The following is a 27,902-nucleotide window of genomic DNA, read 5'->3' on the forward strand; positions in this document are numbered from 1 at the left end:
TGTAGTTTAAATTTAAATCTTTATTTTTAGGATTGATAAATAGCATCATATTTTCAATGCGAACCACAGTTTTGAATGTCATCTGCAAAAATCACAGACTACACTGTCGTTTTTAAAAATACGTGAACAAATAAGCTCATTTTTTTAAAATACAAATCCCAGTTACTAATTATGTCATGTGAGCAGACATAATCCATGTGTAAAACCTTTTCAGTGTGTAACATGTTCAGTTCTTGTGTGGCCTACATTAAGTTCTTCCACCACCACCGCGCCCTCCCCTGCCCCCCCTCCTCGGTCGACCTCTGACTTGTTTATTGTCCTGCCGTGGTAATCTCTTATGACGCTCCACTTTGATCCACCCTCCGTCACTGCTTTGGCCCCCCTCCTTTTCCTCACTGGCATTTTGTGTCACAGACAATAAACCCGGTATCGATGGTGTGCGGCTCTGTGGTCTGGCACTGTAATTGTTGGACGGCGGTCTCCATGGATGTCGGGGGGTTTTGCCACCTTTATTATGAGCATGTCCACCTCTACCACTACTCTCTGTATGACCCCAACCCTGCACCCCACCCACAGTAAATGTATTGCCCGTGTTGCTATTTCTGCGATAGTTATGCACTGCCCCTGCACTGAGCGGGCGCTCTCTGTCTGAGGTGCTCTCTGACGTAGTGCTGGAGGGACTGCTGCCCTTTGACCCCAGATAGAGCGTTGAGAGTTTGGCCGACAGGCTGGCAGTTGGCGAGGAGCTGCGTGAGTCGGCCCAGTGAGAAGAGTTGACGCGGTTTGGAGAGCGGCGCACAGCTGCAGCATAAGAAGACACATGTCTTTCATGTGCAGACAGGAACTGAGGCAGAGTGCGAGCATCAGAGCTCGTGAAGGCAGTGTGAGCAGCAGTCGTCGGCTGGGATTTCTGGGCTATCATCTGCTTCAGTCTTACATTGTACATCCACTTTGGATCAATATCTAAAACAGAAAACACGTACCTCATATACACCTCCTATATGAAGAATTTTTTTTTTCCGCTAAAAAAACGATATGAATAAATAATAAATATTTACCGCGGTTTGATCTGTCCTTGAGGTTCCAGTCTGTGCTAGCTGGGGCTGTTTCAATGACGAGCTCCACAGTCTTGATCTCGTCTCGTCCACCATTGACGCTCCATGTCATCGAGCAGCTGTGTCTGGTGGACTTGGGAGACTTGACATCATTCTGAAGTGAAAGTAGTGATATTTAATGTATGTTGTTAAACATGATTGTGCGTGACTGCCTGTGTGATGCATTTTCAAACTGCAGCTGCTAAAATGACCCACCTCATAATTGACGGTATAGTCCACTCTCTGGTTCTCCTGTAGCCCAGTGACCCATTTGTCCATCACAAAAGGTGGCTGCATTGAAAAACATTATTTTGTTTGAAAAAAACAAAAAATAGACAATTGCAACCACCACAATACGTCAGGTTAAAATGCACCAATCAAAACATTTAAAGCAATTAGATGTGTTACAGAAATGCGTTTCTGACGGCACCTTAGTCATCCGCAGGATTTCAACGTCTTGTCTGTTGGCGTTAAAGATGACATCTTTGATGTAGGTTATAGCGACTTCATCGCCGTCGAGTTCCATGTACATTTTCCATTTGCAGTCCTTGAAATAAAATAATTGCCGGTCAGATAATGTAGGTCTCAGCGACAATAGATGTAAAAGTTTTTAATTTCACTCATCTGTGTGGAGAACTTGGTAAATCTTGTATATAAACCAACAGCACAACCTACAGGTAGTTGAATGACAGTGGCCAGAAAGCCTCACATTGTGGGTGAAGACAGATAAGTATGAAATAAAACTTTTAAAATAAACTGCTAGCAGACCAAAGGGGAGAAAAGACAGAGTATACATGTAAAATGCAGTTTGCATGTAATGTCTACAGCAATGCAAACCTAAGTTAAAAGACTGATCTTTATGGAATTAGGTTCTCTACATAAATATACCTCAAATTCGGCACATTTCATTAAATTACTCTAACAGAGAAACGGAAACAAAAATCAGCAGCAAATATTTTCATGCCGCTATTCTAAATTCCAAACATTTAGGCCTTTTCAGAATCCAGGATTAATTTTTTGGAGCAGGAAACTGTCTGATTTTAGTTGATAAAACCTTTTTTTTTCTCCTCATGGACTGCTGCAGAGAGACACACATCAAACTGGGGAGGCACAAATCGAAGCGGTCCCCAGCCCTCTTCTTCTGCATACTGAATGCTGACGACGCACGTAATGATTTCGCCAATCCCTAAAAGCTGCCAGGAAGCTACAGGTCACTGCTTAACCACACAGGGTTCATGGCACAGGCCAATCCATTGTGTAGTGATCACAGAGAAAGACATCAGAGGAGTGGCACTAACACACTCGTCTGAGGAGCCTTCGCCCTCTCCTTCATCGTCCCCGGGGGCTGGAAATGACTCAAAGGGGGAAGCTTGAGCAAGCCTCTGGCTCAGAAACACACCAGTGGCCCAACGCTGGCCTGGTGTCGGGCCTGGACGGTCGCACCGGGGCTCCCAGGTCTATGCTAGTCTAATCACTCCAGCAGAAACAATGTCTGGTAATGATGCCTAGGACCCGAGTGCGTCTAATGACAACTCATACATAATTCAGCACCTTTCACTTGGCTGCACGGTGATATCCTCATTAGTAGGGGACCCTCAGTGGCTGTCAGATGGTGGCCGCACAATCGCAGGCCCTCATTTTGTCTTTGAGAAGTGCAGCTGCTTCCATGACATCGCCAGCAAAGAGGGGCGAAGAAAAAAATGCAGTGCGGGTTTGTTTTATTTAGTGCAAAAAACCTTCCAGTTTGTAAAAACAAGGCTGACACGGAACCTGACACCAGGCAGGGGAAAATAATTAGCTCTCATTTTCTCAGCCTCCTGTTTCCTTCTCCCTGCTGTGTTTTCTACCCACTAAACCACCACATGTCAGAAGAAATGGGAGGCAATTAGCAGGCTCGTTTCAGCCCTGCCGAACACACTGAAAGAGGACTATTTATGATGGGACAATGAACAGCTGAAAGATTAAATAACGTTTGCCTTTTAAAAGAAAATGACTTCTGGCTAAATGGGCTATTTTTGATTAAATTCAAACAGCAAGTGAAGAGCCACCCTTTCTCCACAGTTTGAGACCCTAACAAAGGGCTGTGAGCAAGTCGAGGTGGATGTGGTACATGGCTGAGCCTGAAATGTTTATTTGTCTGGTTTAATACATGTCTAGTGATGCCTTGAATGGTCAGCATAACAGCCGCCATCACGAATCCTCAGAACAAACAGCTTCAGTTGTAGTGGGCCGATTCAATCGCATGTCTCTATATCTCCTTAGAAAGTATCAATTATGCCAAAAATGCTCAAAGCAGAAAACATTTCTTTGTGATATTCTTATTTTTTTGGGTTTCATCGCTTGCTCACAGCTGCAAAATATGTTGGAGTCAGTGTTTGAATGTGTTTTCTGACAGACTTACAGACTTTCCTGTTGCTGGTTTCCAGTGGTACCCAAACACCAGCTCCAGATTTACAGTTTTACTCTGCTCCACCTCCTTTTCTAGTTCATCCTTGGGGAAGAAAACAAAAGCACATAAACATAAGCCCCAAAAGGTGCGTGACAATAAAAATGTAACACGTCTAACAGATGAAGATACCTTCAGCAGTGGCGGGAAGTGGACGAACCCGAGGTAATCATTAGTTAGCTTTTCGATCTCACACTGGAAAAAGAAAAAAATTCCCTTTGAATTCACCGCAGAGCCAAATATCAGAGAGCTCTGCCGATACCCCGTAAAAGTTTTCGGTTAATGGTTAACAGTGTCTTGCCTTAAGGTGCATGACGTGACCTTTGGACTTGACCCCCATGTCCCGCATGTCGGTTTCTGTGAGCAGCAGCAGCCTCCGTCCGGTGATGTGGTTTTCTTTAAACAGATCCGCATAAAGCTGCATGTCACATGCGCTGTCTCCTGGCAAAGACACAACCAAACATTGAAACGAGCGCGGAAAGAATGAAGAATGCGAAACAGAAAACATTTAAGACGATCTGAACTGTTTAGAAAGTAAATGAACAAACCTGCGCCAAATATTTGCTGCATCCAGAAATACTAAAGGAAGAAAATCACGATGTAATCGTTTTAATAGCAATCATGACTGTATCACAATTTAAATGGCTGCAAGTAAAAACACACTGATACCAACCACATGCTCCTCTGTCCAGGTATATATGTCCAACGTGGGGAGCAACTGCGAAGACAAGACAAATTTAATCCAAAGCAACAGAATGTGGTTGGATATAGGCATCATGTGTCCATCTAAAAAAGGCCAGAACTCCAAAGTAAAACTCACAAGACTAGTAAATATTATTAAAATGGAAAATATCCATATTTTTGTCCACATCTTTGAAACCATTACTTTTTCAGTTATTGTGCTTTGTGATTAAGAAGACTGGATGTAGCCATAATGGACTATATCCAACAGAAATGCCCATCTGACTGATCTAATGTGATCTATTTGAATGAAAAAAAAAATCATTTATTGCTCATTAAATGCAATCAGGCAGAAACTTGCCAGCCAAAATAAAGATTTCATCATTGTGATTATGAGACTGGTGTGTAATGACAGAAATAATGCAATGGGAAATTGGAGAAAATACGTCTAAATGAATGAGTAATCCCCCATTCACTGTCTTCTTCCCACGACATCCTGTAACAGCTCGGATTATGAACTAAATGCCAGGCTCAGTCGACAGTCGCTGAGGCTGCTGCCTCATAAAGCCACTCAGCCCTACAGAGCTTTTCCGCCTCCTCCTATAATGCAGTTCAGAAGTAAACAGATTCGGAAACACTAAGCCAATGCCAGAATCCCACTGGAGTGACTTAACATCACTCTTCAAAAGCCACATTGTATCTCACAAATGAGCAGCCATGCTCGTGTGGCACGTCATTGGCAAGTGTGGTTAAATCTAAAAAATTTGAAATGGGGGATACAGTCTTTGTGTTTTAAGATTTATATGTGGAACATGCAGGAGAAAAGGACTTTGAGTTGGGTTTAATTCACACAATTGTGCCCCCCATGTGGACTAAGTGGATGATGGGTAGTCAGGCCATGGATATACCTATAAAGAAGCATGTAGTTAATGTCTCAACAAAAGATTGAAAAATGGCCACAGGAAATGCATATTTTACTTCTTTTTTTTTTAAATGAAAACACTAAAAGCCATCCTCTGTTATCATTACGTTTATTAATACTAGCTATAGAAATGTAACTAATATCATTTTAATGGCAAAACGTTTGTTTTATTAGTCACTAATTGTTCAGATGTGGAAAGTAATGAAATCGAGCCAAGGCAGATTAGGAGAAAGTCAAAAGAAAATCATCTGTTAACAGGAAAATAAATCAGATGAAGAAGTTTCACTATTATAATGGAAAATAAAGGAAATAAGAAGTTTTCACATGGAAAAACACAAAATGCTGATTGTTATGTCTAGTGTAATATGTCTACGAGTTGATGGCACAAGAGGATAGGCAATATTTGTACAGGATTATTAGCTCATGGCAAGAAGCTAACAAGCAACAACAGAGGAATACAGAGGATTACATCCTCATGAGACTGACTGATTATAACAAGCGAAGGGGACAATTTAATGGGCTATGCTCAAGGAAGCATGTCCTTCCCCCACAAGAGGCATAATACCTAAGTGAACACTAATGCTAATATGATTTTCTGTACTGTAAAGAGCAGCTCTTGAGACGTGATTTTGTGTGGATAAATACAGCGTGGCGTCTATAGAAAGATGTTACTTTGTTAAGCTCTAAAATGTAAATTCTTTGGCTGAAAATTCATGTTTTTTTGGAGGCCTTAGGAAGAAACCTGTTTTCAAAAGTAAAATGAGAGAATGAAGCTGACAGCCACACAGCAAAGTCCCTCTCCTACTGTTTTGAACCTGGGTCACTCAGAGGAAAAAACATGTACTTTCTTATCCTGGTAAGAGACTGTGTCTCAACAACTGCACTCCACCACAACCAGAACAAATTGGCCAATCTTAATGTCAGCAAAATGTCACTTCATCATAAAAGCCTGGCCTTCTCTAGGCAACTGGATCACATGGCTCTTTCTTCACAGCATGGCACTATACATCCAGAACATTAGGCATACGGCAAATTACATCCATAATATCCACAGGTGGAGGGCTTCAAATATGTTCTATAATTGTGACCAAGTTCCCGCGCCATATGTGGTGGAAATACATCATGAACGCAGCTTATAAAGCAGAATAAATGCTCTTTTATGGTGTGACAAAGTAATGATTAATGAAATAATTGTCGAATAATTAATAACGCAACTTAACAAGCTGTTCATATTAGTGCTTTCACAACACCAGTAATATACAGTGGGGGATGTAATTATTTGATCCCCTGCTGAATTTGTAAGTTTGCTCACTTACAAAGAAATGAACAGTTTTTAGTTTATATGGTAGTTTTAGTTTAATGGAGAGAAACTGAATTTCAAACCAAAAATCAATAAATTACATAAAAGTTATAAGCTGATTTGCATATCATTGTCTAAAATAAGTATTTGATTATTAATATCTCATAACATGACTAGCATAACACAAGCATAACATGACTTGGTACCCTGGTGGAAAAACCCGTAACATTTCTTGCAGTTGGTCACCAGGTTTCCACACATCCGGGGAGGGATTTTACAGAAGCTCTCGAAACCCTTAGGTTTTATGGCTGTTGCTTGGGAACTCAACATTTCTGCTGATCAAACTTAAGATTGGCTTGTCTATGTGACTACTTGAGCAGTGGCACCTTGCAAGTACTGCAAGATTCCAATCCATCACAGCGTAGTGTGCTTCCAATAGTGTTCTTGGTGGCTGTCACAACTGCCTTCATATCATTAACAAGCTCCTCCTGTTTTTGGGCTGATCCACCAGCTTTCTCATGATCATCCTCCAGGAGGAAAGACCTCGCATGGAGCTCCAGACTGAGGGCAAGTGATGGTCATTTTATATTTCTTTGCACCAATAATTGTCCCCTTCTCGCCACTTCTTGCTTCTTGCATATGGTCTTATAGGCATTTCCAGACTTCTGCAGGTCTACAATCTTGTCTCTTTGAAAGCTCTTTGGTCTTGGCCATGGTGGTGGACAGGTGTGCTTTATAGTGTGGTGTGTTTATGTATATAAACAGGTGTGTTTATATACATAACAAGTTGAGATCAGGAGTAGCTGTAATTCATTAATTGATTGATTGTTGTCAGCATGTCAAATGGGCACACACCCAATCTATAGGTGCCAGAATTCTGGGTTGTAGGAGATCAATAATATTTCACTCAATTAGCAGATCAATTTATAATCTTTGTGTAATATGTTTTTTTTCTTTCCATTAAATGAAGCTACCACACAAATTAGAGACTGTTCATTTCTTTGTAAGTGAGAAAATATGCAAATCCAACTGGGTATCAAATAATTATTTCCCCCACTATATTCAGTGAGATCACACTATGTGATGGATGCAGGTGGAACAATACCAAACACTTGAAGGGTTCATTCAGTGTCATCAGACCACAGGAAGTGTCCCATTTCCACTGTCATGTTGACACAGCTCACAGACCTGGAGGAGTTGCTCGACTCACGTGTTGACCTGCATGTTAGAGTGCAGGACAGGCCAGCCAATAAAGCCTCAAGTCTTCTATCACAGACTGCAGACTCACATACTCATTACCAGAGGTTGTGATATGAGAAGACATCTGTGAATTATTAAGACTCCTCAATCACAGACTGAAAGCACGGATTAGTACTTATCTTTAGAGGTAAGAACAGCTGAGAGGCAGGACGATGTCAAAAGCAGGGACACCGTGGGAAAAGACAAGAAAACAGGATAGAAAAGAAGAGACATAGAAGTAAATAACAAAGAAAAAGGTAAATGAGAAAAATCAACAATGTGAACCCTAAAACCCCCAAAAGTTGATTCTGCCCATTTGGACGTAGCATGAACCCTTAATAAAATAATTTAAGAAGCCAAATTTTAAAGTGAAGTTAACAGGACAGCAGAACGACAGAGCACATAGAAAAGAAGCACGTTTAATGCAGTTTATTCAAAGGCTCAACTGACTTGTTAAAGAAATTGTGAGTTGTCTATGTGGGAGAGACAGCTTCCAGGTATCTAACATGTGCATGATTCTGATGCATGGCCATATATAGGTTAAGACAAATGACTAGGTATCATTCACAAAAAACACTGGACCAGGTCTTTATGCTCTTGAGGATACTTGAGGGTGCATTGGAGTTTGCCCAACCAGTCTACATTTGTTTTGTGGACTTGGAGAAGGCATTTGACCGTGTCCCGTTGCTACGGGCCATTTGATCCTTATACAACCGTTGCTAGAGCTTGGTCCGCATAGCCAGCAATAAGTCGGACTCGTTCCCAGTGGGTGTTGGATTCCCTAAAGGACTGCCCTTTGTTACCGATTATGTTCATAATTTTCATAATTTCTAGGCGTAGCCAAGTGGTGGAAGGCTTCCACCTGGGCAGACTCAGAATCTCGTCTCTGCTTTTTGCAGATGATGTGGTTCTGTTGGCTTCATTAAGTGGTGGGCTTCAGTTTGCACTGAAGCAGTTTGCAGCCGAGTGTGAAGCAGTGGTGCTCCGACTGCAGTGAAGCGGATGCTGTACCGGGCTGTCATGGTGAAGAGAGAGCTGAGCATAAAAGTGTAATATTTACCGGTCGAGCTACTCCCCTACCCTCACCTAAGGTCACGAGCGCTGGGTAGTGACTACACGAACATGTTTGCAGATACTGGCCTCCCCCTTTAATTTAGGGTGAAGAGCTCGGCCATCCAGGAGGGACTCAGAGTAGAGCCACTACTCCTCCACATCAAAAGGAGCCAGATGATCTGGTTCGGGTATCTGACAAGGATGCCTCCTTGGCACCTCCTGGGTGATATGTTCTGGGCATGTCCCAACAAGAAGAGGCCAGGGGGAAGACCCAGGACAAGCTGGAAAGCTTATATCTCTCAGTTGTTCTGGGAACCCCAGACAAGCTGGATCATTTTAACGTTGGTAGGCGATTACTAAGCAACATGATGATATCACAATATACCAAAAATTCAAGGCTTTTGGACATAAATGAAATGTTATCATCATAAAATTATTTAATTATATAAGGCTGTATAAATGCTGCAAATGGGTCATCTTGTCCCTCTAGTATAACATTATGATGTTCTAATATAGATGAGAAACTTCAGGGGCCTAAGATGGTAAATGACCTGTACTTGTATGGCTTTACACATCCAGTCATCCACACACTGGTGATGGCAAGCTACATTGTAGCCACAGCCACCCTGGGGCACACTGACAGAGGCGAGGCTGCCGGACACTGGCGCCACCAGGTCCTCTGACCACCACCAGTAGGCAACAGGTGAAGTGTCTTGCCCAAAGACACAACGACCAAGACTGTCCAAGCCGAGGCTCGAACCGGCAACCTTCCAATTACAAGGCGAACTCCCAACTCTTGAGCCACGATCACCCCAGATGTGTGTGCCAATTCTGGCTACTCAGTTGCTGGTGGAGGAGCTGTGGGCTGATAAGATTTTGGTCAGTAATAAAAATGATCATTAGTTGAGCCCTAAATCGTTTTGCATTGGATGTTAGATGCAAAAAAGGCAGAAAAAGGAATAGAATTAAAGCTGTGACTGTCATGTCAGAGGCTGGATGCTTACAATCTAATAGTAATTTTTTATTGTCACGATGCAAATGTTCACAACTCTGTTTCATACTCTTCTACTTTCCTTCTCATTTCAGAATAAGGTTGAGGGGACTTCAGAAGGTAGCTCAGAAAATAAGCCTCTACATGAAAACGCGAACGTGAACAACAGCGCAGAGTCGACGTGCTGCCGCCGAGACCACTTCACAAAGTGATGCGGCTGTCCTGAAGGTGAAGGTGGACCAAAGTGAAGAGGGGATAATGAGGAACTCACCGGACTGTTGGACTGTTCGATGAGTTTGCGCTCCCACATCTTTAGTCGCCGCTCACGCTCCTTCAGCTCTTGCTCTTTAGTGCTCAGGTCTCTCTCCAGCTTCTTAAGTCTCTCAAGTGTAGCTTCAATCTCACACCTTCATCATACAGCAGGAGAAAACTGTTAACATTTAAGGATGGCTGGATTTTTCTTATAAAAACCAAAACCAACATTTTTCTTTTTTTAAACCATGTCTCTTTATTTTCTGGCTTCCCTACAGTCTGCACCACTCAGTCTGAGCTCACTCCTTACATAATTTCCAAAAACAGCTGCCCTGTAGTTTTTAACGAACCTCTGTAAAGCAGTGATCGAACATCCAATGGATCTGGGACTACATTCAGTTAGACTATTCATGACAGCAGGACAAGGTATGTGTTTGAAGGAATAAACGAAGTGGCTCAATAATAATCCAGGTTTTCTTTTTTCTTTTCTTAAATATGTGTATAACTGACAGCAACCACAAACAAAGGATAATATTGTTATGTATGGGAAGTTTTCTGGTTTCCGAGTTCTATTGACAAATCACATTTCAGAAAGACGATTAGGGAACAAAAGAGAAATCCACTGGCAATCTCAATATATCAGTCTGACTTTAGTGAAATTCGTGAGAAGAATCATTCCACTGTTGCTTTTGGTCTTTGAGGGGATTTGTAGAGTGAGAAAAATAAAGAATATAACCACAAAATAAGACAGAGAGTTTTAGGACAGCATCCAGTGACACAACATTAAAATGAATCCAAAATAAAGCCCTGCACTCAGGAGGTGATTACGAGTTACGCCGACACTTTAAATACCAAGTGCAGGACAAAGCATGTTGGGATTTGTTTTGCCCAGCAGGTGGGGCTGCGCAATGTATCGTAGAAAGCCATGCTGAACTTCAGGCCCGCTAAAACTCCCACACTCTTTTCATAAACAAATGCAGCCCAGGCAGGAAGGCCATGACTTACTCCTCCCAGTCCTCCAGTTCCTCCACCCACTTCCTTCACAAATAGTGAGCTCTACGGCCTCCCGCTGTACTGACAGGCCTCTACGTTTGGCATTGCCCTGACCCTTCCTGCTCAGTGAGCATTATAAACAGATAAAAACCTTTTATAGAAAAAAAATACTTAAAACTGAAATAATCAGCGTGTGAATCCTAGCAATGAAGGAATCGACCACGTGTCAGCTTCCAGCCCCACATCTCAGGTGCATACAGTTACATACTGGTATTATCCAGCAGTCACGTTATTGTATTTTTAAGTTATTGTACTTGGAAGGGAGAATGCATTCATTTTTAATTTACACAAGCACTTCAGGTCCATTATGTAAATGTGACAAATGTAACAATACAGCTAAAACAGGAAAGAATATGAACCTTAAAATGAAACTCAAAATCTTTCAATTTAAGTTAAATACTAAGAAGGAAAGAGCCAAAAATAGCATCTATAAAAATAGAACTATTTGGGCTTTTCTTGGTAACACAGATACCTGGGAAGCTAGAAACAGGTACAACAGGTTTCTCAACATCGCTTTTTTACGACTGGAGGTGCCATCTTTCACTTTGAGCCCTCTAATGTTGCCGGATCTAACTTCTTGGGCTAAAACACATTGTCGCTTTCTGTTTTCAAGCAGAGATTTACTTCAACCTGCTCCACCTGCAGATGGCTGCCTGGACACAATAACACCAACACAACTTCTGAGGAAAAAAAACTCCAAGCGCAGACAAGGCCCGGGGAGAGGCAGACAGAGAATAAAGTAACAGCTGAGACTCAGGCTGTGCCGAACACCACCAAACCTCCAGCTGCTCATACAGGCCAATTAAACACTTCTACTTGAAAAAGATGGTGATTATTTTTAGGGTCTTATGGGTAAAGAGAGGAAGTATATCCAGATGGATGATTCTTTGGGTTTTTTTTATGTCTTTATGTAGCTATCAGTGTGATTATTAAAGATCTATATGCATGATCTCAAGTCCTTTTTTGTGTTTTTCACGGCCCCCGTCAGCTACATTTCCACATCATTCTTTGAAAACAGTCGCACATCTCCCTACACTGAGGCAGTATACCGGCGAAAAAAAAGACAGTTATAAATACATTTACTGGGTTTGAAGAAAAGCTGATCACATTACCTCCATTCAGCCTTGTTGTGAAGGAAAGAGTTGCACTGTTGAGGAAGCTGGCTGTCATTAGACATGGACTCTAAAGTAGAGAGGATCTGCTTGAACATTGGTCGCTCCTAAATGAACATAAAACCATTAGCAGTGTATATAATTCATATATCTGCTTCATATTTGCATGCTTGTACAACTTACTTTTGGTTCTGTTGCCCAACACTTTTTCATGAGCTCAGCAAAGCTGGAAGGACAGCCACTGGGGATGGTTAGCCTCTAAACCCCACACACACAGGCAGAGGAAAGAACAGCTTTAAAGGAACCTTAATATGCTAACTTAGATAAGAAGCTCAATACCATTCTTGTGTCTGTTAGATTGCCTTTGTCCTAAAGGGTCTCCTGTTTGTCAAGCATTTAATTATTGCTCTATATGAAGGATCACAACTGCCATAATCAAAAAATAAAGATACACATAAATACACCTGTGACCATTTTATTGAGTACACCTGGCATCATTATGTGAATGAGGCCAAGACTCATTCACACTGTATCATTTTCGTCAACTTTCCACCTACTGCCTAATCTCCATCATGCCTTGCTCCCCACAGCAGTTGCCAGGCCTGCATTCAGTCCTGACAAAATATGGCAAAACACCCTGTTATACTGCCAAAATGTTCCACCAATTGCAGCTGATTCAGTGTGTGCACTGCCTGAATACTGTAGGGTACAAGTCGCCGCTGACCTAATGCTTCAGACACCCACCAAAGGAGGGAAAACGCATCTTAAAGGATGCAGCCAACTGTCGCAAACGGGGGTCCCCGAAACCCAGAGGCGCTTAGCTAACCTAGCCAAAAATTAAGCCCAGTAATGATTATTTACGTGTTGATTATTACTAGTTGTTGTTGTTAATACTCTGAATAAAAGTGCGTTTCAGTTTGGCATACATCAAAGTTGAACTTTTTGTTTTTTATAATTTGGAAAAGGGTTATTGATGCAAAGGTAATTAAACACAAGAGGAAATTAAAACAAGTATAACGTTATAAATTAATTAAACCTCTAATATTATTCTGGTGTAATTAGTGGATTATTGATTTATTCGGTAAGTCATTTATTTACTTTTTCATTTATTTATTTAGATATTTTTATATGCCAGTTTCACTTCTCCTTTCAGAATTGCATTCATGTAATCATGCAGTAAAATACCTCATTCTTCTCAACCACAAGCCAGGCCACTTGTAAGCCTTCCAGGCCTTTGAATGGTATCTCACGGGTGAGCATTTCCCAAAGCACCTGTCACAGAAGGTAGAGAGTCAGGTAACAGTGTTGTAAAATTACACAACAGCACACTACATGTGTGAATGTACACATGAGCCGTGATAAGCATGGATCTGCTGCTGTTACCCATCACCACATGGTTGAATTACACAGAAATATCATAAATATATCAATACCCTCTGTTTATATAGCATGTGTATTCATAGCAAAACACTAAAAACATTTATGCATTTCCCTTGAAGACCACACGAAACATTAAAAACATCAAAAAAGAATCACGCATGATTTAAATGCTGTTGGGCCGCTGAAGTACTCCCTTCATAAGTCAGCTTCTTTTCAGCTGGGCTTCACTAGTGTCAGAAATAATCACCTGTGTCAACATCTTAAAAACCACATAATGAAAAGGTGGCGGAGCGCCGCTTTCAAACATCAAAGAGTAAGACTGTATATGTATACCACATTCCTAAATGTATGCTTCTTGACAGCTGTGTCTAATTACACGTATGTATTTGACTACAGAAATCAGATGAACGTGCAGGCGTCTGAGCGAGAAACTCACGGCTGCTGAGGTAATTTTACCAACGGCAGATTGTAAAATCCTACATAGATCCAAGGAAAAATAATTTTAATTAATGCGTTTGCATTTTACCAGAGTGACTCAATCTTTTATAATAGTGAAAGCAACTTTCAAAACAACTTTGGGGCAACCGATAAGCGATTCCATAGTGAAACGACTTCCAAATTACTCTCGACACTAAGTTTCTAAGAGGCTGTAATCCTGCAAAGGTCGCAAATGCTGTTTTTTTTCCACTTAGAGAGAAGAAATGTTCAAATGAAAAGCATCAATGGGACCGGTTGCCTGATTTTGTTTTTTGTTTTTTTCCTCTTGAGAGATTTTAGTGCTATTTGGTCGACTGCGTTCGTTCTATTTGATAAAATCTTATTTTTAGACTGAAATAAAAAGCTTGCCAATCATATGTTTCCTCTAAAAAAAAGATTAAAAAAAAAAAATAACATAAATTGGCTCCAACTTCTTGACCTCAGGCTTTTAGCTGCACTTCCTGGTGAATTATTCACTTCTGTGATCTTTGAAGTACAATAATGAACACCTTTTCAATGGTTTTGATTATATTATTACCACGAGACTGAATGAGAAATAACAGAAATCTAGCAGGCGGTACAAAGCTCCAATGAAATGGCCTTGACCTGCTCTATGAGCCAATAGATTCTTGCTCAACTTTTTGGAAAAAAAGAAGCAAAAAGAAACTTTCTTCAAAGTCTAAGACTTCAAAGACTCTGTTATACGCGTCCACAATGGCATCCTTTAAGCACTGATTCTGCCTAAAGCTGTCATCAGTTTTGATATAGTGTCTAATTATTCATCTCTTTGAAAGAGTGCTGCTATTTGTTATTTTCTTTACATTTACTCTTTATAAAATATAATCATACAGTACATAAATATACGAGGAAAATACCCCTCAGCTTCCTGGTAGACACACCTATGGTATAAATTTCAAAATCCTACGTGGCCTTGATTTTCAGAAAACTTAACCTCTGACCTTGAGGTCAAGGTCACAGAGATTGTAACTCGTTCAACATTTTTAGTAGATACTACTATGGTATCAATTTGAAGATCCTACATCGCCTCGTTCTTGCATTCACAAGCGTAGGTCTCCACACTGCCCACTGGCCAGTAGTTCACAAAACAAATGGATAAAGCCACTGTGACATCACTCATTAGAGATATCCCAACTTCTTATTGTACTATTCTTAGTTAGCGTATTGTCTGTCTTGTCTTAATGTTGGTTTAAAATGGAGCACTGTAACAAAAAATAATTTCCCCCAGGGATCAATAAAGTATTCTGATTCTGATTCTGATTCTCTGTTAGGCTGACTCCATTTCAGTGTTTTAAAAATGCACGTGTTGAGTGAGAGATGGATTTGAAATAGGTACCAAAAGCAGGCCCAGTATGAAGCACAACCTTCGTCATAATCCTTTTTGACTCAAATGGGGACCAGAATTTAGTAAATTCTTTAACTGGTGAATGAAACCATAAACTCTTTGAGAAAGTGTCTTTTTCCCCCGCCATAGGTCATAAAAGTAAGGAAGAAGTAGTTATTTGACCAAAGTCTTCTATGAAATTTCTTTTTGCAACCACAAGCAAGAATGCAGGTTTAAAGTACTTTCTCAATGCCAGAAAGTTGATCCATTTTACCTGGATGCAACGCTGTTGATGTGACAAAACATTATCCAAGTGACTTCATGTGTCTCAGCTGACGGCAAATTCCCCCAACCGTATAAACAGATCCTTATGAAACTGTACTTGCTATAAGGTCGGGGAAATCTGCAGTCAGCTGAAAGAAATGGAAGAAGTCGCTTGGATGAGTGATGAAATGTTTCTTCCACTGAAGAAACATCTGGATGAAGTGAATAAACTTTCTGGAATCAACGCTTCCTCATTTGTTTCACTTTTCAAAAACAGGTCCCTCATGGTAGCTCCTAAAAAGTTTAGTTTGCCAAAATTCGCTCATGTTCAGTAAATTTATCTGTTTGGTCTGTGGTTCTTATAAGAAGCTTATTGCATCTTTCATTATGATACCATTTGGAGTTACCGGTTCCCGGACAAAAACAGGCTTATGATCTAAACTCGTCACAGTGAGAAGAAGTGGCCACATAACAGGTTGAGACAAGCTACAAACACACAGGCAGCATTCAACAAATACAAGAAGGTCACATTAAAAAGACGTAACAACATTACTGCAACACAAATTGTGTGCGTGCAATGTTAGCGTTACGTTCGGTCTGACGTCTTTCGTGACACATCAAAAGGAATGAGTCAGCTCAGGATTAATAACGACACTACAAACCTCTAGGATCTCTAACAAAATACTTGCGGATATATGTGTTGCTATTACCCAACCGCTCTTTTCTTGTTAAACCCAGGAAGCTGATTTTAGTGTAGAAGTAAGAAAATTGTCCTCTGAATGACTACGCTGCTCTGTATGGGAGAGGCTAGGTGCTAAGTGAGCAGGACAGGAGGAGAAAGCAGGTCTGTTCAAACAGTCAGAGACTGCAAGTGATAAACTTTAACTGTTAACTCTTAGGATGTTATGTGTTAAGGGAGGGCAAAAGGACACGAACACTAAGACTTTTCTATTAACCTTAGAATAGAGGCGAATAAATGGTAACTATACAGAAAAATGGCACCAGCTCCAGCTTCACGGGGCTTACATTTAAAACGGCAAAACTCAGACCAGAAAGAAGAAAACCAGACAAAACTATTTCATTTTTTTTTTAAACTGAAACATAAAAAATAAAAATCAAAGGGCTAAGATGCCAAACATTTTTGGCACTGAGATAGAAGAAATATATTATTATGAAATTGTTTAGATGTTTAAAGCGTGCATAACTATATTTATATCATAAACACAACAGGAAACAGATGGTATATTTTGTGTCCAAATGATCTAATTCATACACGATGGTTTTATGACACCCCTAAAGATCTTTATGTTGCCCTGAGGATGAAAAGTAAACATCAGATTTATGAAAATGCAATAAAAAAAAAAATCTTCACCCTCAATAGATATAAAGCAAGGACGGGTTATTTATTCAAACAATTAGTCATTAAGGAAAATGTGCTCTGTATAAAGTGATGTAACACTCAAGCATATTTAATTTCACCAGGTTCCATTACATTCAGCATTTTACACTGTACTTATGCAACAACACTACAAGGGAAAATGTACATGTAATTAAATTAGCTGAAATCAGCATTTTCTACCATTTTTGTGTGTGTGTGTTTCAACTCAGGTTCTTTTTTGCCACTTACTACTCCGTAGGAGAAGGTGTCACAGGTCTCAGATACAGGCAGGCTCTGGATCACCTCCGGAGCCATCCAGGGAAACGTACCCACTAAGGACATGTGCGTTGTGTGGGTGACAAACTTAGATGCCCCAAAATCACAGATCTGTAGAAATAATAATAATATTAATGTTTATTTGGGTATCCAGAGTAACCTGTCATTCATAAACCTTGTGTCACACTTAAAATATAGCAATCAATAGCAGCATGCAGATTTAGATTCACCTGCTGCTGATGCAACAAATCTACAGCACTGTAATCATATAATTATTCCTGGAGTCATCGTATGTTTCAGTCACTGTGACGCCACAGGCAAATTAAATGTCTCTATGATACAGAAAAAGCCTCAAAGCACTGACATATATAACATAAGGTTTTGGCAGATTTACAAGTGGATGTACTTTGCAGGACTCTTAAAGCAATCACATACTGTACCAACACAATTACTATCAACTTTGGTTTTGTGTCTATCTATCTAAGTCTTATCAGAGAAGAACTGGTCACCGGTCAGCAGCAGATCAGCAAAGAGGATCTCCTTTCTCTCAATCTCATCCACCTATGGCGAGAAACACCGTAACACTGTCCCTGATTACTTGAACATGCCAAGTTAGTCACTGCCCTCTTGTGTCCGTATACTGCTGAAAATATCAAATGAGGATTTCGTGCTTATATTTCTTTTAACACTGAATAGAATGTGAATCCTTAGCTAACAGGGCCATCACATCAAAGAGCAGGTTGAGTTTGCAGAAGTGAGACATGGCACTCCAAGAACCCTGAATTCAAATCTATGCAACAGAGCCACAGCAACAAGGTACAATTTCTCAGTCAGGAAAAGCTGTTAAAACTTAAATTTAAGACAAATTCAACATTGTAAACACTTTTTTTTCCACCTTATCAAAGTTTGTTTGAATAATGTTTTTGTCCTAAAAAGTGCCTGGAGGTGTTTCAAGGTGGCTGGAAAGGACCAGATTTTATGATTACAGAATTCGGATTATTTCCAATTATTTTATGATCATCTGAGATTAGGTTTCAGTCCATAGGTTATATAAAAAGGCTTACTTTGAGAACTTTCTCTGCAGATAAAACAACTGAAAGAGAAAAAAAAGTCAGTAAATGCAGATGTTTACTTAAAATATTTAAGAAATTAAATTTGGTAAACTCGTGTCGTGGTCAGTTACCATTCCTGGACTTCAGGTCTCTGTGGATCACCTTAACAGGAGCTTCTGAGTGTAAATAGTGCATTCCTGAAGCAGAAATAAAGACAAATTTTCAGAGGAACATTAATAAAAACTCATTTGGAAACTACAATCCTAATAACACGAGCATTGGGACACTGTGTAAAACATAAATAAAAAGGGGAACGCAAAGATATGCAAATCTCATGAAACCATATTTCGATTTTCATGACCTCAGCCAGAACTACATTAACATTAAAACTGCCGTCTTTTTTTAGGTCAAAGGGCATTTAAAATGGACTGAGGCAAAGCGGAAAACTGTTCTGTGGTCAGATAAATCCAAATTTGAAATAAAAAAAATGAATTCATTTTTGAAAAACAAAACTGAAGATGACTAAAGATGAGGAGGAATGTCAGTGCCTCGTCTAAAAACCTACATCTCTGATGGTGTGGTTGTGCACCGCCGTCTATGAAATTGACAGCTTGCACATCTGGACAAGAACCATCAACGCTGAAAGGTATATACAGGTTTTAGAGCAACATATGCTCTCACCCAATGACGTCTTGTATATATTAATAGGACAATACTAAAAGGCATACTGCAGCTATTACAACAGTGTGGCTTCATAGAGAAAAGCCCGTTTGCTGAAGTCCACACCTTTCCCCAACTAAAATATCTGCAACATCATGAAATTAAAAAATACGACACGATGAGAGCCAGGACTGTCGAGCAGCTAGAACCTAATATCAGTCAAAAACAGGACAACGCTCCTCTTGGAAAAATCCAGCAGCTGGTCTCCTCAGTCCCCAGATGTTTACAGAGTGTTGTTAAAGAAAGCCAGGACAGTGCAGAGTAGTAAACATGGCTCTGTCCCAACTGTTCTGTGACGTGTTTCTGACATCAAATACAAAATGAGCTAATACTTTCCTTAAAATGGCACATTTTCTGTTTAAACATCCGGTGTTTTCTTTGTTCCATCCTGAATAAAATATGTGTTTATGAGATTTGCAAACCACTGCATTCTGTTTTTATTTACATTTTACACAGCATCACAAATTTTGGGGAAATTGGGTTTGTAGTTGCTCTGATGAGAAGATAATACATGCTTTAAATGACATTGTCATTTAAAGCATGCCTGTTGTATATCAGCAATGAGCAATGAGGCATGGAGCTGCAACCTGCAGCCTTGTTGACTCATTTTCTTTATATTTCCATGAAGGATGACTACACAGCTCAAGCAGATCACTACAAAACTGAACTGCAAGACTGCTGCTAATGCAGTAGATCTATTTACTGTATGGCTGGTTAACATATAACAAGCTAAGAAAAAACTTCTAATATCAGTATTCATTTTACTACTTTGGGTGTTAAATTGTGTGTCTCTTTATTTTTTAATATACCTCATTTTATTCTATAAGCTGCATTTCTAAGAATTGGCCAGAAATTCTATGGAGCTAACTCCGTTGTTTTTTTAATAACTGTCAAATAAATAAAATGAAATAAAATAAAATTATTTACTACCGTCCTTAAGTAAGAATTAAGCTTTCAAGTTCATCAATCAATCTCACAACATTTCAGCTGTTATTTACTAGTAAGATACATCTGAAGTTTACCTTTGGCGATCTCTGCAGCCCATGTCATGATCTGCCCCATGTCCATCTCCTCACTGACATCACTGGACAGGTAATCATAGAGTGAGCCGCCGCTTGCATATTCTGAGGAAACACGAAAACTTTATACTGCTGCTTAATGAATAAAAATGAATGATGTTACAGTGGTAAAACAAGTTTTACAGCATGCATATGAGTGCAGTATGCGAAAGGGTTATGCAAACACAAATTGGATATTCGGCCACACCACTCATAGTGTCTCGCTAGATTGCTACGGCTTGACGCTGTGGGTGAGCACCAGTCGTAACGAGCTCTCTTGTCCCCTCCGGACATGGCTGTTAAATGTCTACAACACAAAGTTGCTCGTGCTCTGTTGTCAAAGGATTCGTGCATTTCTAATGGGCCATTAGAAATGTATGAAACTTGCAAATTATGTGGACTTTTGCAAAATCTCCTTCATAAGACCGCTGACGACACTAAAAGACAACTATGATGAAACAAAGATTGAAACAGGAACACAAACTTTAAGCTTTACTATGTGTAGACAGAGGCAATCTTGTGAAGTAAAGTCCTTCAACAGAGATAAACAAGCACCAGCTAAACAGCAGGGACCCTCCATTTGTGCGCAATAACCCCATCATATCCCAACACAATACTGTAAACACGCACAAGCACCGAGATAGGAACATAATTAACAACCATAAAATACACCGAGGACTTTTATTATTATTATGAGCCAGAGTTTCCTGTTGACCCTTTTTTGTTTGCTTTTTGACTTTGATACAGGAAAAACTGAATGAAAATGGACAAGCAAACTCATGTGTGAGACATCATGCAGCTAGTTCAACTGCGAATACAAGTCTCCTTCTGCACTTTGCACCCATCCACATTCCTTAGATAATCTGTGCCAGCTTCAATGTAAAATGCACTTTCAGTTTAGCGTAGTGTCACGGCAGAGTCTTAATCAGTGGAAGGAAAAAAAAAACGCCTTAAAATGACTGTAACTGGCAAATGTACTTTAACCCTGAAACAATACTCTCCTATAATTCATCAGGTTTATGAAGCCGCTGAGTGACGGCAGTTATTGTTAAACTCCTGCAGGTCAACAGAGACAATCAGGTATCTCAGATAGGTTGTAGATAGTGGCTGCGAGAAAGAGGGAACTGATGCTGTGTGTCAACACAGTCATAACAGAGATGATGAATGTGAGCACGGCAAACGTTTTTTTCCTCTATCTGCTGCTAATTAGATTCTGCCTTATTAAATAGAGACCACAACCTACTCCTTGACAACAAAACCTTCCCTTTCGGAGCTCTGTAGTACAACCGATCCTGCAAAGGAGTGGAGTGCACTGATCGTTTTTCCACTAAACTTTGATTTGATTTCTGATTCTTTTGTGCTTTTTCTTTTTTAACACTATTACATAGAAAATGGCAAATGAATAACATTTTACAAAATGTGGTTAGGCCTGATTAGCCTTTTCATAATAATCTTAGTTTTCTTTCTGATGCAGCCAAATATCCGTGTGTGAAAGAGCACCTCTTTAAGAATATCAAAGGTCTTTCTACACTTCTATATGAGAGACACTTAGAACATTTAGATAACGTCTACAGATAAATAATTACACTGAAAGTATGGACTTGGTTTTACATAACTGCGCTACACAAAATAATTTAAGTAATAACATTTTACTGACTCCATAGTGTAGTAGATTACACCTTCACCTAACACACAAAAGATCCCGGTTCGATCCTGGATTTTCATCAGGAAGGAAATCCAGGTCAAAAGTTTTGCCACATCAAACATGCAAAACTACCCGCTGTGGCAATCCCTTGTAAATAAGGGACAGTGGAACGTGGCTAGCAGCAGTTAATGACAGGAAGGTTTTGCATGGTCAAAAGAAATTCGATTTGCATGAAATAATCTAAACTGTTTAAAAAATTTTGCTTTCCTTTCTGATTGCTTTGAGAAAGTCCTCAGTGTCCAGCAGAACTAAGGTAGTAGTAGAAATGAGTGCATGAGAAATCTCTCTTGAGATATTTTTATGGCTCATTTGACACTGGGAAAACATGTACAGAGAGAACAAGATGGGACCCACGATGGAACCCTGAGGTACTCCACAATAAAATGTAGCTTTTAAAGAACAATTGTTTCCGGTGCTGACAATGATGGATCTATCTTTCAGTTGAAGTTGATCAAGAATTTTACTGTTTTATTGTTATCTTTTGTTCATTTAACTACCTCTTGTTCTCTCATATGTCAACAAACTTTAAAAGTGCAATTTTTTTTTTATTACTTTTTGTAAAATATTTTTTATTGTTGTATTATTTTGTTTTTCCTAACTTTCCTTTTATATCATAATATTAGTTGGCCTGGTCTTCAACCATGGCTAAAGATTCAATTTCTTTTCCAGGACAACAAAGATTATCATGAATCGCTCTGACATGTTTTCATTATTAGATATTACAAGCTGCAGAGGAAATGCAACACCCTTGTAAAACATTAGCATAAAGGTAAATACAGAAAACCACAATCTGTTAGCATGTCTCTCTCACTTGTTTGTAACGCCGCACACTTATTAAATAGAGCCATGTTTTATAGAGAGAGAAAAAAAGTGCATTGCATCCCGTGGCTTTACTTTCAAAGCGATTTGAAGTATTTAGTGGAGACTCATGTAAACTACTGCTTTATCATTTTTCCTCTTCAGAAGAACAAAGATCTTATATTTGATGCCTTATGTTTGTTGTGAGTCAGGGTGTTTCACTCATTCATTCATTGTTTTGTTTTTTTACAGTTTCGTAAACAGATAGTGAGCTGTCAAAGCAAAGACAACATATTAGAAAGATGATGGATGAAGGGAAGAACCAGGATTTCCAAACATGCAGCAGTTCCTGAATCTCATGGGCATTTTTTTTCATAGTAGCACAATGAAACCGAAACTCTAGGTGTCAGTTCACCACTAGAAGCAAAGCGAAGTTTAATCTTTTATATCGAATGAGTAACTACATTACGAGCCTAAAAATAGCATCCTTTCTACCTATACTGAGCGACACCATTAGGCACATTTAACAGTCAAACTCCATATACACCATTCTGCAGTGAAGGTCGAACAATATGTTAGGCACATTTTTGAGCTGGGGCTCGATTTAAACGACTTTTCTGCAGGATTCCCTGATAGATGCGAGCATGATGGGCCCCTTGTTTACAACAGTTCACAGCTACACGAGCATTTGAGGCTTTATTCTTTTCGGTCTTTGACCTAGACAAAAACTGAAAACAGGCTCACACAACTACTGTATGAATGTGTGCACGTCCTGAGGCCTCTGGCATTCACTCACACTTCCATAGAAACTTCTGCTCCATTGAGCAACTGGTGCGAACAGATTTGGCTGCTGCCTTTTCTATCATGATGTTATCTGGTGGCTCTGTTGTATTCTGTTTTTCACTGAGGTTTCTTTGCTGTAAATATGCATCATTATTTATAAACTTACCGGTGACAATTCCATAGTTGGGAGCCTCGACAATCGCGCCGTAAAACTGGATGATGTTGCGGTGGCTGAGGACGCTGAGGATTTCAGCCTGACCAGTGAACACACACAAGGAATTTTCATGAGAATAGAAGAGAAAATAGAAGCCTTATTTGCATTAGAGTTTAAATAAATGAAGTCTGGATCAATAATTTAGTACACACATGATTTCAGTGTGTGTGAAGTAATATTTTATCTTTAAATCACCTTTACCAAAGGTTCATTTAAGTCTCAGGAAATGACAACATTCACACTCTATTCAGCATGTACATAGCAGAATTGCACATACCGTTCATGCACTGAGTATACTTTCCTTATAGCATATTTACTATGCTACAGATAACTACATTCTTTTACGAACAAGCTACATATTTGATTACTACACCTCATGATGACATACCTTGCAGAACCAACTTTCACAGCAATAGCTTAAAATAATCACTTTCTGTATGACTTCATCAGTCTTTCGTATCACCACACTTCTTGACAAATCTGCTGTTGAGGTTTGGACTTTGACTTGGACATTGCAACACCTTCATTCTTTCCTTTGCTGTTGTCCTGTTGCATGGCCCAACTTTATTGACGTTTGACTCTAGAATACTTTGGTATTCAGAGAAGTTCAAGATCAACTCAGTGACTTCAAGGTGCTCATTTCCTGTAGCTGCAAACAAACCTAAAAAATCACCCCTCCCACTACCATGCATGACAGTTGGTATGAGGTGTTCATGCTGATATACTCTATTTCACCGTACACATGTAACATTACCAAACATCTTCTCTGTCAAAAATAGTCCCAGAAGTCTTGTGGTTTGTTCAGATACAATCGTACAAGCCTAAGCTGCGCTACCATGTTCTTTTTAGACAAAAGAAGCTTTCTCCTCATGATCCTTCCAAAAAGCCATATTTGTTCAGACTTTTTTGAATTGTGCTTTCACGAACTTTGAGATTTAACATGCTAACTGTGGTCTGTAAAGTCTGAAATACAGCTCTTGGGTTTTTTGCTTTTTGTCAGAGCACTGCGTAATCTGACTTTGGGGTAATTTCACTGGGACATCTGGTCCTGGAAAGAATGCGGCATATCCCTGAATGCCCCGAACAAGCAAACTGTCAAAACTTCTAACTTTATAGAGTTGATCACACTTGCTGATGATCATTTTGTTACGTGCATTTGGCTGCTGTTTAACCTCTTAATTCCTATGGAATTAATGCTTGGTTATTCAAAGGACTGCACAGAGTCCTGTGAGAACTTTTTTTTCACATGACTGTTATTAACACCAAACCACAAAGTATCCCAAAGTATAAAAGTTAAAATTATGACCTGATAACTGCATAAAATACTTCCTCAAATTGATTATAAAAGCTCCACCACCCTAACCTAGAAATGAGTGCTTGTATAAGATTTACTGCAATCCATTTAGAACCCAGTTAACTTAAAGTGGATGATTGAAGGAGTCACCATTTGTGAATTCATAAAAAAAAGAATTTAATAAAAAGCAGAAGTGAGAACTTGCTGGTTATCCTGATGCCCCAACAGGAAAGGTCAAAGCAGACTTTGACTTTTTCAGACTTTTACAGAACTCAGTGGCATGGCTCTCAAACTCTGACTGGACGCCAATGGTCCTATGGAGTCTTCTGGAGCATATACAAAGACGTATCAATGCATAATCGTGGCACAGAAAGGTTAATGTGTAACCTCTTTTTTTTTTTTGAATGAACCTGATAAAACGATCTCATTTAATCGCAACCAAACACTATAATTAAAGGAACATCTGGTTCAACGTGCAAGGATTACATTATTATTCCCATTGAACAATCTTCTCCCCAACAGTTGAGTGAAGTTGAATGGATATCTGTGATCTTTTACAATTTCATAAAAGAAACAATGAACAATTTTCTGAACATCCGATCACAGGCCGACACACATAATACGATTTCCCTGAAAAGATTTCAAAGATAATTCTGTTTTGTCTTTAAGACAATAGGCCTGTGCTTTCAAAGACACTTCAGGAGCAGCCTTTGCTGTAATTGGACCAAATACATTCTTTCATTTGGCTATAATGTTTCTTTCGCAGCACACTGCTCAGAGAGGGGGAGTATAATGACCATGAGTGATGGGTACAGAAGTCACCAGATCTCGCTAAATGGGATAGCAATTAAAATGATTACTATGCTGACAATTAAAAATATATATGAAAAAAAAAAAGATCCAGGTAATTAAGATTCTTACCTCATTTTCAATCTTGAGCAGTTTTTTCACCGCCACCTCTTTGTCCTGGGAAATCCACTTGGCCCGGTACACACTTCCAAAGCTGCCGCCACCACAGTTTTCGAAGAAGTGGATGTCATCGAAATTGACTTGCACGAAAGACGAGCTGGGAGACATCATCTCATAATGGCACTCAGTTCCAAGTCAGCTCCTAAAAGAGCGAGGGGGATTACGGGAAAGGAAGGAAGTTGGGTTCACAACAAAATCCTTTGCGGTAAAACAAACTTAATCCATCAAAGCGAAGCTTCACTGTCAAACACCATTTGTGAGTGTGGCTGCAGGTTTGAGGCTGCTTTGCCATCGGTTGATTGAGCATTGCAGGGTGATATCGCTCATTTTAAACTACCACCCCCTGTCTCTTCCACTTTTACACATACAGTCCACCTCATCAGTACCAGTAAGCAATGGACTCAGGGTCCAGACTCTGCTTGTATAAGGACAAAGGCATGTCTGGTATGCTGGGATCATGCAGCTAAAGTCGCAGATTACTCCAGCAGGTTTGGTTCAAGTAGGACAACAAGCTGGGAGATCATACAATTTTGACAATAAAAGCTTCTTTTGTTTCAAGACAAAAACACCTTGAGAGATCCACATATTCTCTTTCTCTATTTAACAGAAAAGATGAGCTCTTCTTGCTTGTGTTGAGGCCAAACATGATGATGTGTGTGTAAGCCAGGGTTAGTGGTATAATGCTTCCAAACCGGACACCACACAGATTTATTATCATATCCTTTTGTTTGTCTGTAGCGACATAAAAGCATCTTGTAAAGAAATAATTCCATCATTACAGGAAATTATAGCATTGCTATTGTTCATAGGTTTCCCATTTACAGCTGAGCAATTACGGCTTTTAAAAGGCTGTTACCTGGGTCCTCATTGGGATTACTATCCATCACAACGGGAAATGCCACCATTGTCACAGAGGGGAGCCATTGCTCTCTGCTGATTTACTTGTATTCATGCTATACTTAGCCTGGCAGCAATTTGCTCAGTGGACCAGCCCCCCAAGTATTGTCTGACCACTCAAGAAGCCAGGGTTACAGGGATACGGGAGTACTCCTGCAGTCATCGCTGGCAGTTTCTCACTTAATAGCAAACACGACTGCAAGCGCCGCAACAATAAGGCCTGACAGCCATATGTCAAACCACAGGTAGTCACTGTAATCTCAACTAAATGATGAATTAATCACTGAGACAGCGAGGTCAGCTTTTGTGTCACTTCTTCACAGCTAAAAGTGTGGTTATATGCAGATGTTACAATCTTAACCAATCTAACCCCTACTCAGTTACTATGCTGTGTATGAGATGCAGATAATACCTGAGTGAGGGTTAACTCACTGCTCAAAACATTCAACAACAACTAGATACAGTATGAGCAACATTAGGAGTAAACTTAAAGCGGTATTACTTTGTTATTATTACATGTTTATAACAGTCTTATATTAATGCACCACGTCACACTCAACAGCCCGCATCAACACATCTGCACGAATGTGTGTTTAATATCAAACAAGACTCGCATTATATTTAATCTGCTGGACAGTGAGCCTATGTCGAAACTGCTCATTGAGACTAATTGGATAACTGGTGAACATTATCGAAACACACATACCGACATTCAGTGTGAAGGCTGGCGCTCCGGAGCGGCTGTTCCTCCACGCAGGTAGCACCGGGCACAAGACAAACTTTGCGAAAGAAAGGATAGTTCCGGGAAATCTCACGTGACGTCGCTTGATTTCCCCGATCCAGTGTGGTTTCACTGGTTGCACAACTTTCAGCCAGCTGAACTGGACAGCATCCAGCTTTTGATACTGATGGCAACAGCTCCCCCTGCTGGACACGAGCACGAACGCCTACATTGTGCGTGGTGATGGATATTACAGTTATTTCTTTCTCATTAACAAGCTCTTACTGGGCAGCTCAGTGGTACACTAAAAACAAAGTAGTTGTAATTAATTTGATTCTGTAAAAATGTTTTAAAATGTCTTTTAAAACCGCAATTTCTTTTTTAAACGTGTAAAGGTGTAAATAAAAAATAATGTGATGATTTGCAGTTTC

The 27,902-nt window shown here is 39.8% G+C and overlaps 1 protein-coding gene across 1 annotated transcript; it reads right to left on the bottom strand.

The window, feature by feature from the left end:
* On the bottom strand, window positions 1-27,605 carry map3k20a (mitogen-activated protein kinase kinase kinase 20a). Its single transcript, XM_026145069.2, has 20 exons — window positions 27,457-27,605; window positions 25,806-25,995; window positions 23,543-23,630; window positions 20,055-20,156; window positions 18,444-18,509; window positions 18,325-18,353; window positions 17,234-17,371; window positions 13,329-13,415; window positions 12,327-12,401; window positions 12,144-12,250; window positions 9,998-10,133; window positions 4,214-4,258; window positions 4,089-4,119; window positions 3,842-3,981; window positions 3,673-3,735; window positions 3,496-3,585; window positions 1,525-1,641; window positions 1,311-1,385; window positions 1,059-1,209; window positions 1-963 (listed from the first exon to the last, which is right to left on the bottom strand). The coding sequence occupies exons 2-20, from the start codon at window positions 25,962-25,964 to the stop codon at window positions 248-250; spliced, it is 2,415 nt and encodes an 804-aa protein (XP_026000854.1). The 5' UTR covers window positions 25,965-25,995; window positions 27,457-27,605; the 3' UTR covers window positions 1-247.
* Window positions 27,606-27,902: the final 297 nt, after the last annotated feature.

This window comes from Astatotilapia calliptera, chromosome 16, assembly GCF_964374335.1.
Source record: "Astatotilapia calliptera chromosome 16, fAstCal68.1, whole genome shotgun sequence".
Taxonomy (NCBI): Eukaryota; Metazoa; Chordata; class Actinopteri; order Cichliformes; family Cichlidae; genus Astatotilapia; species Astatotilapia calliptera.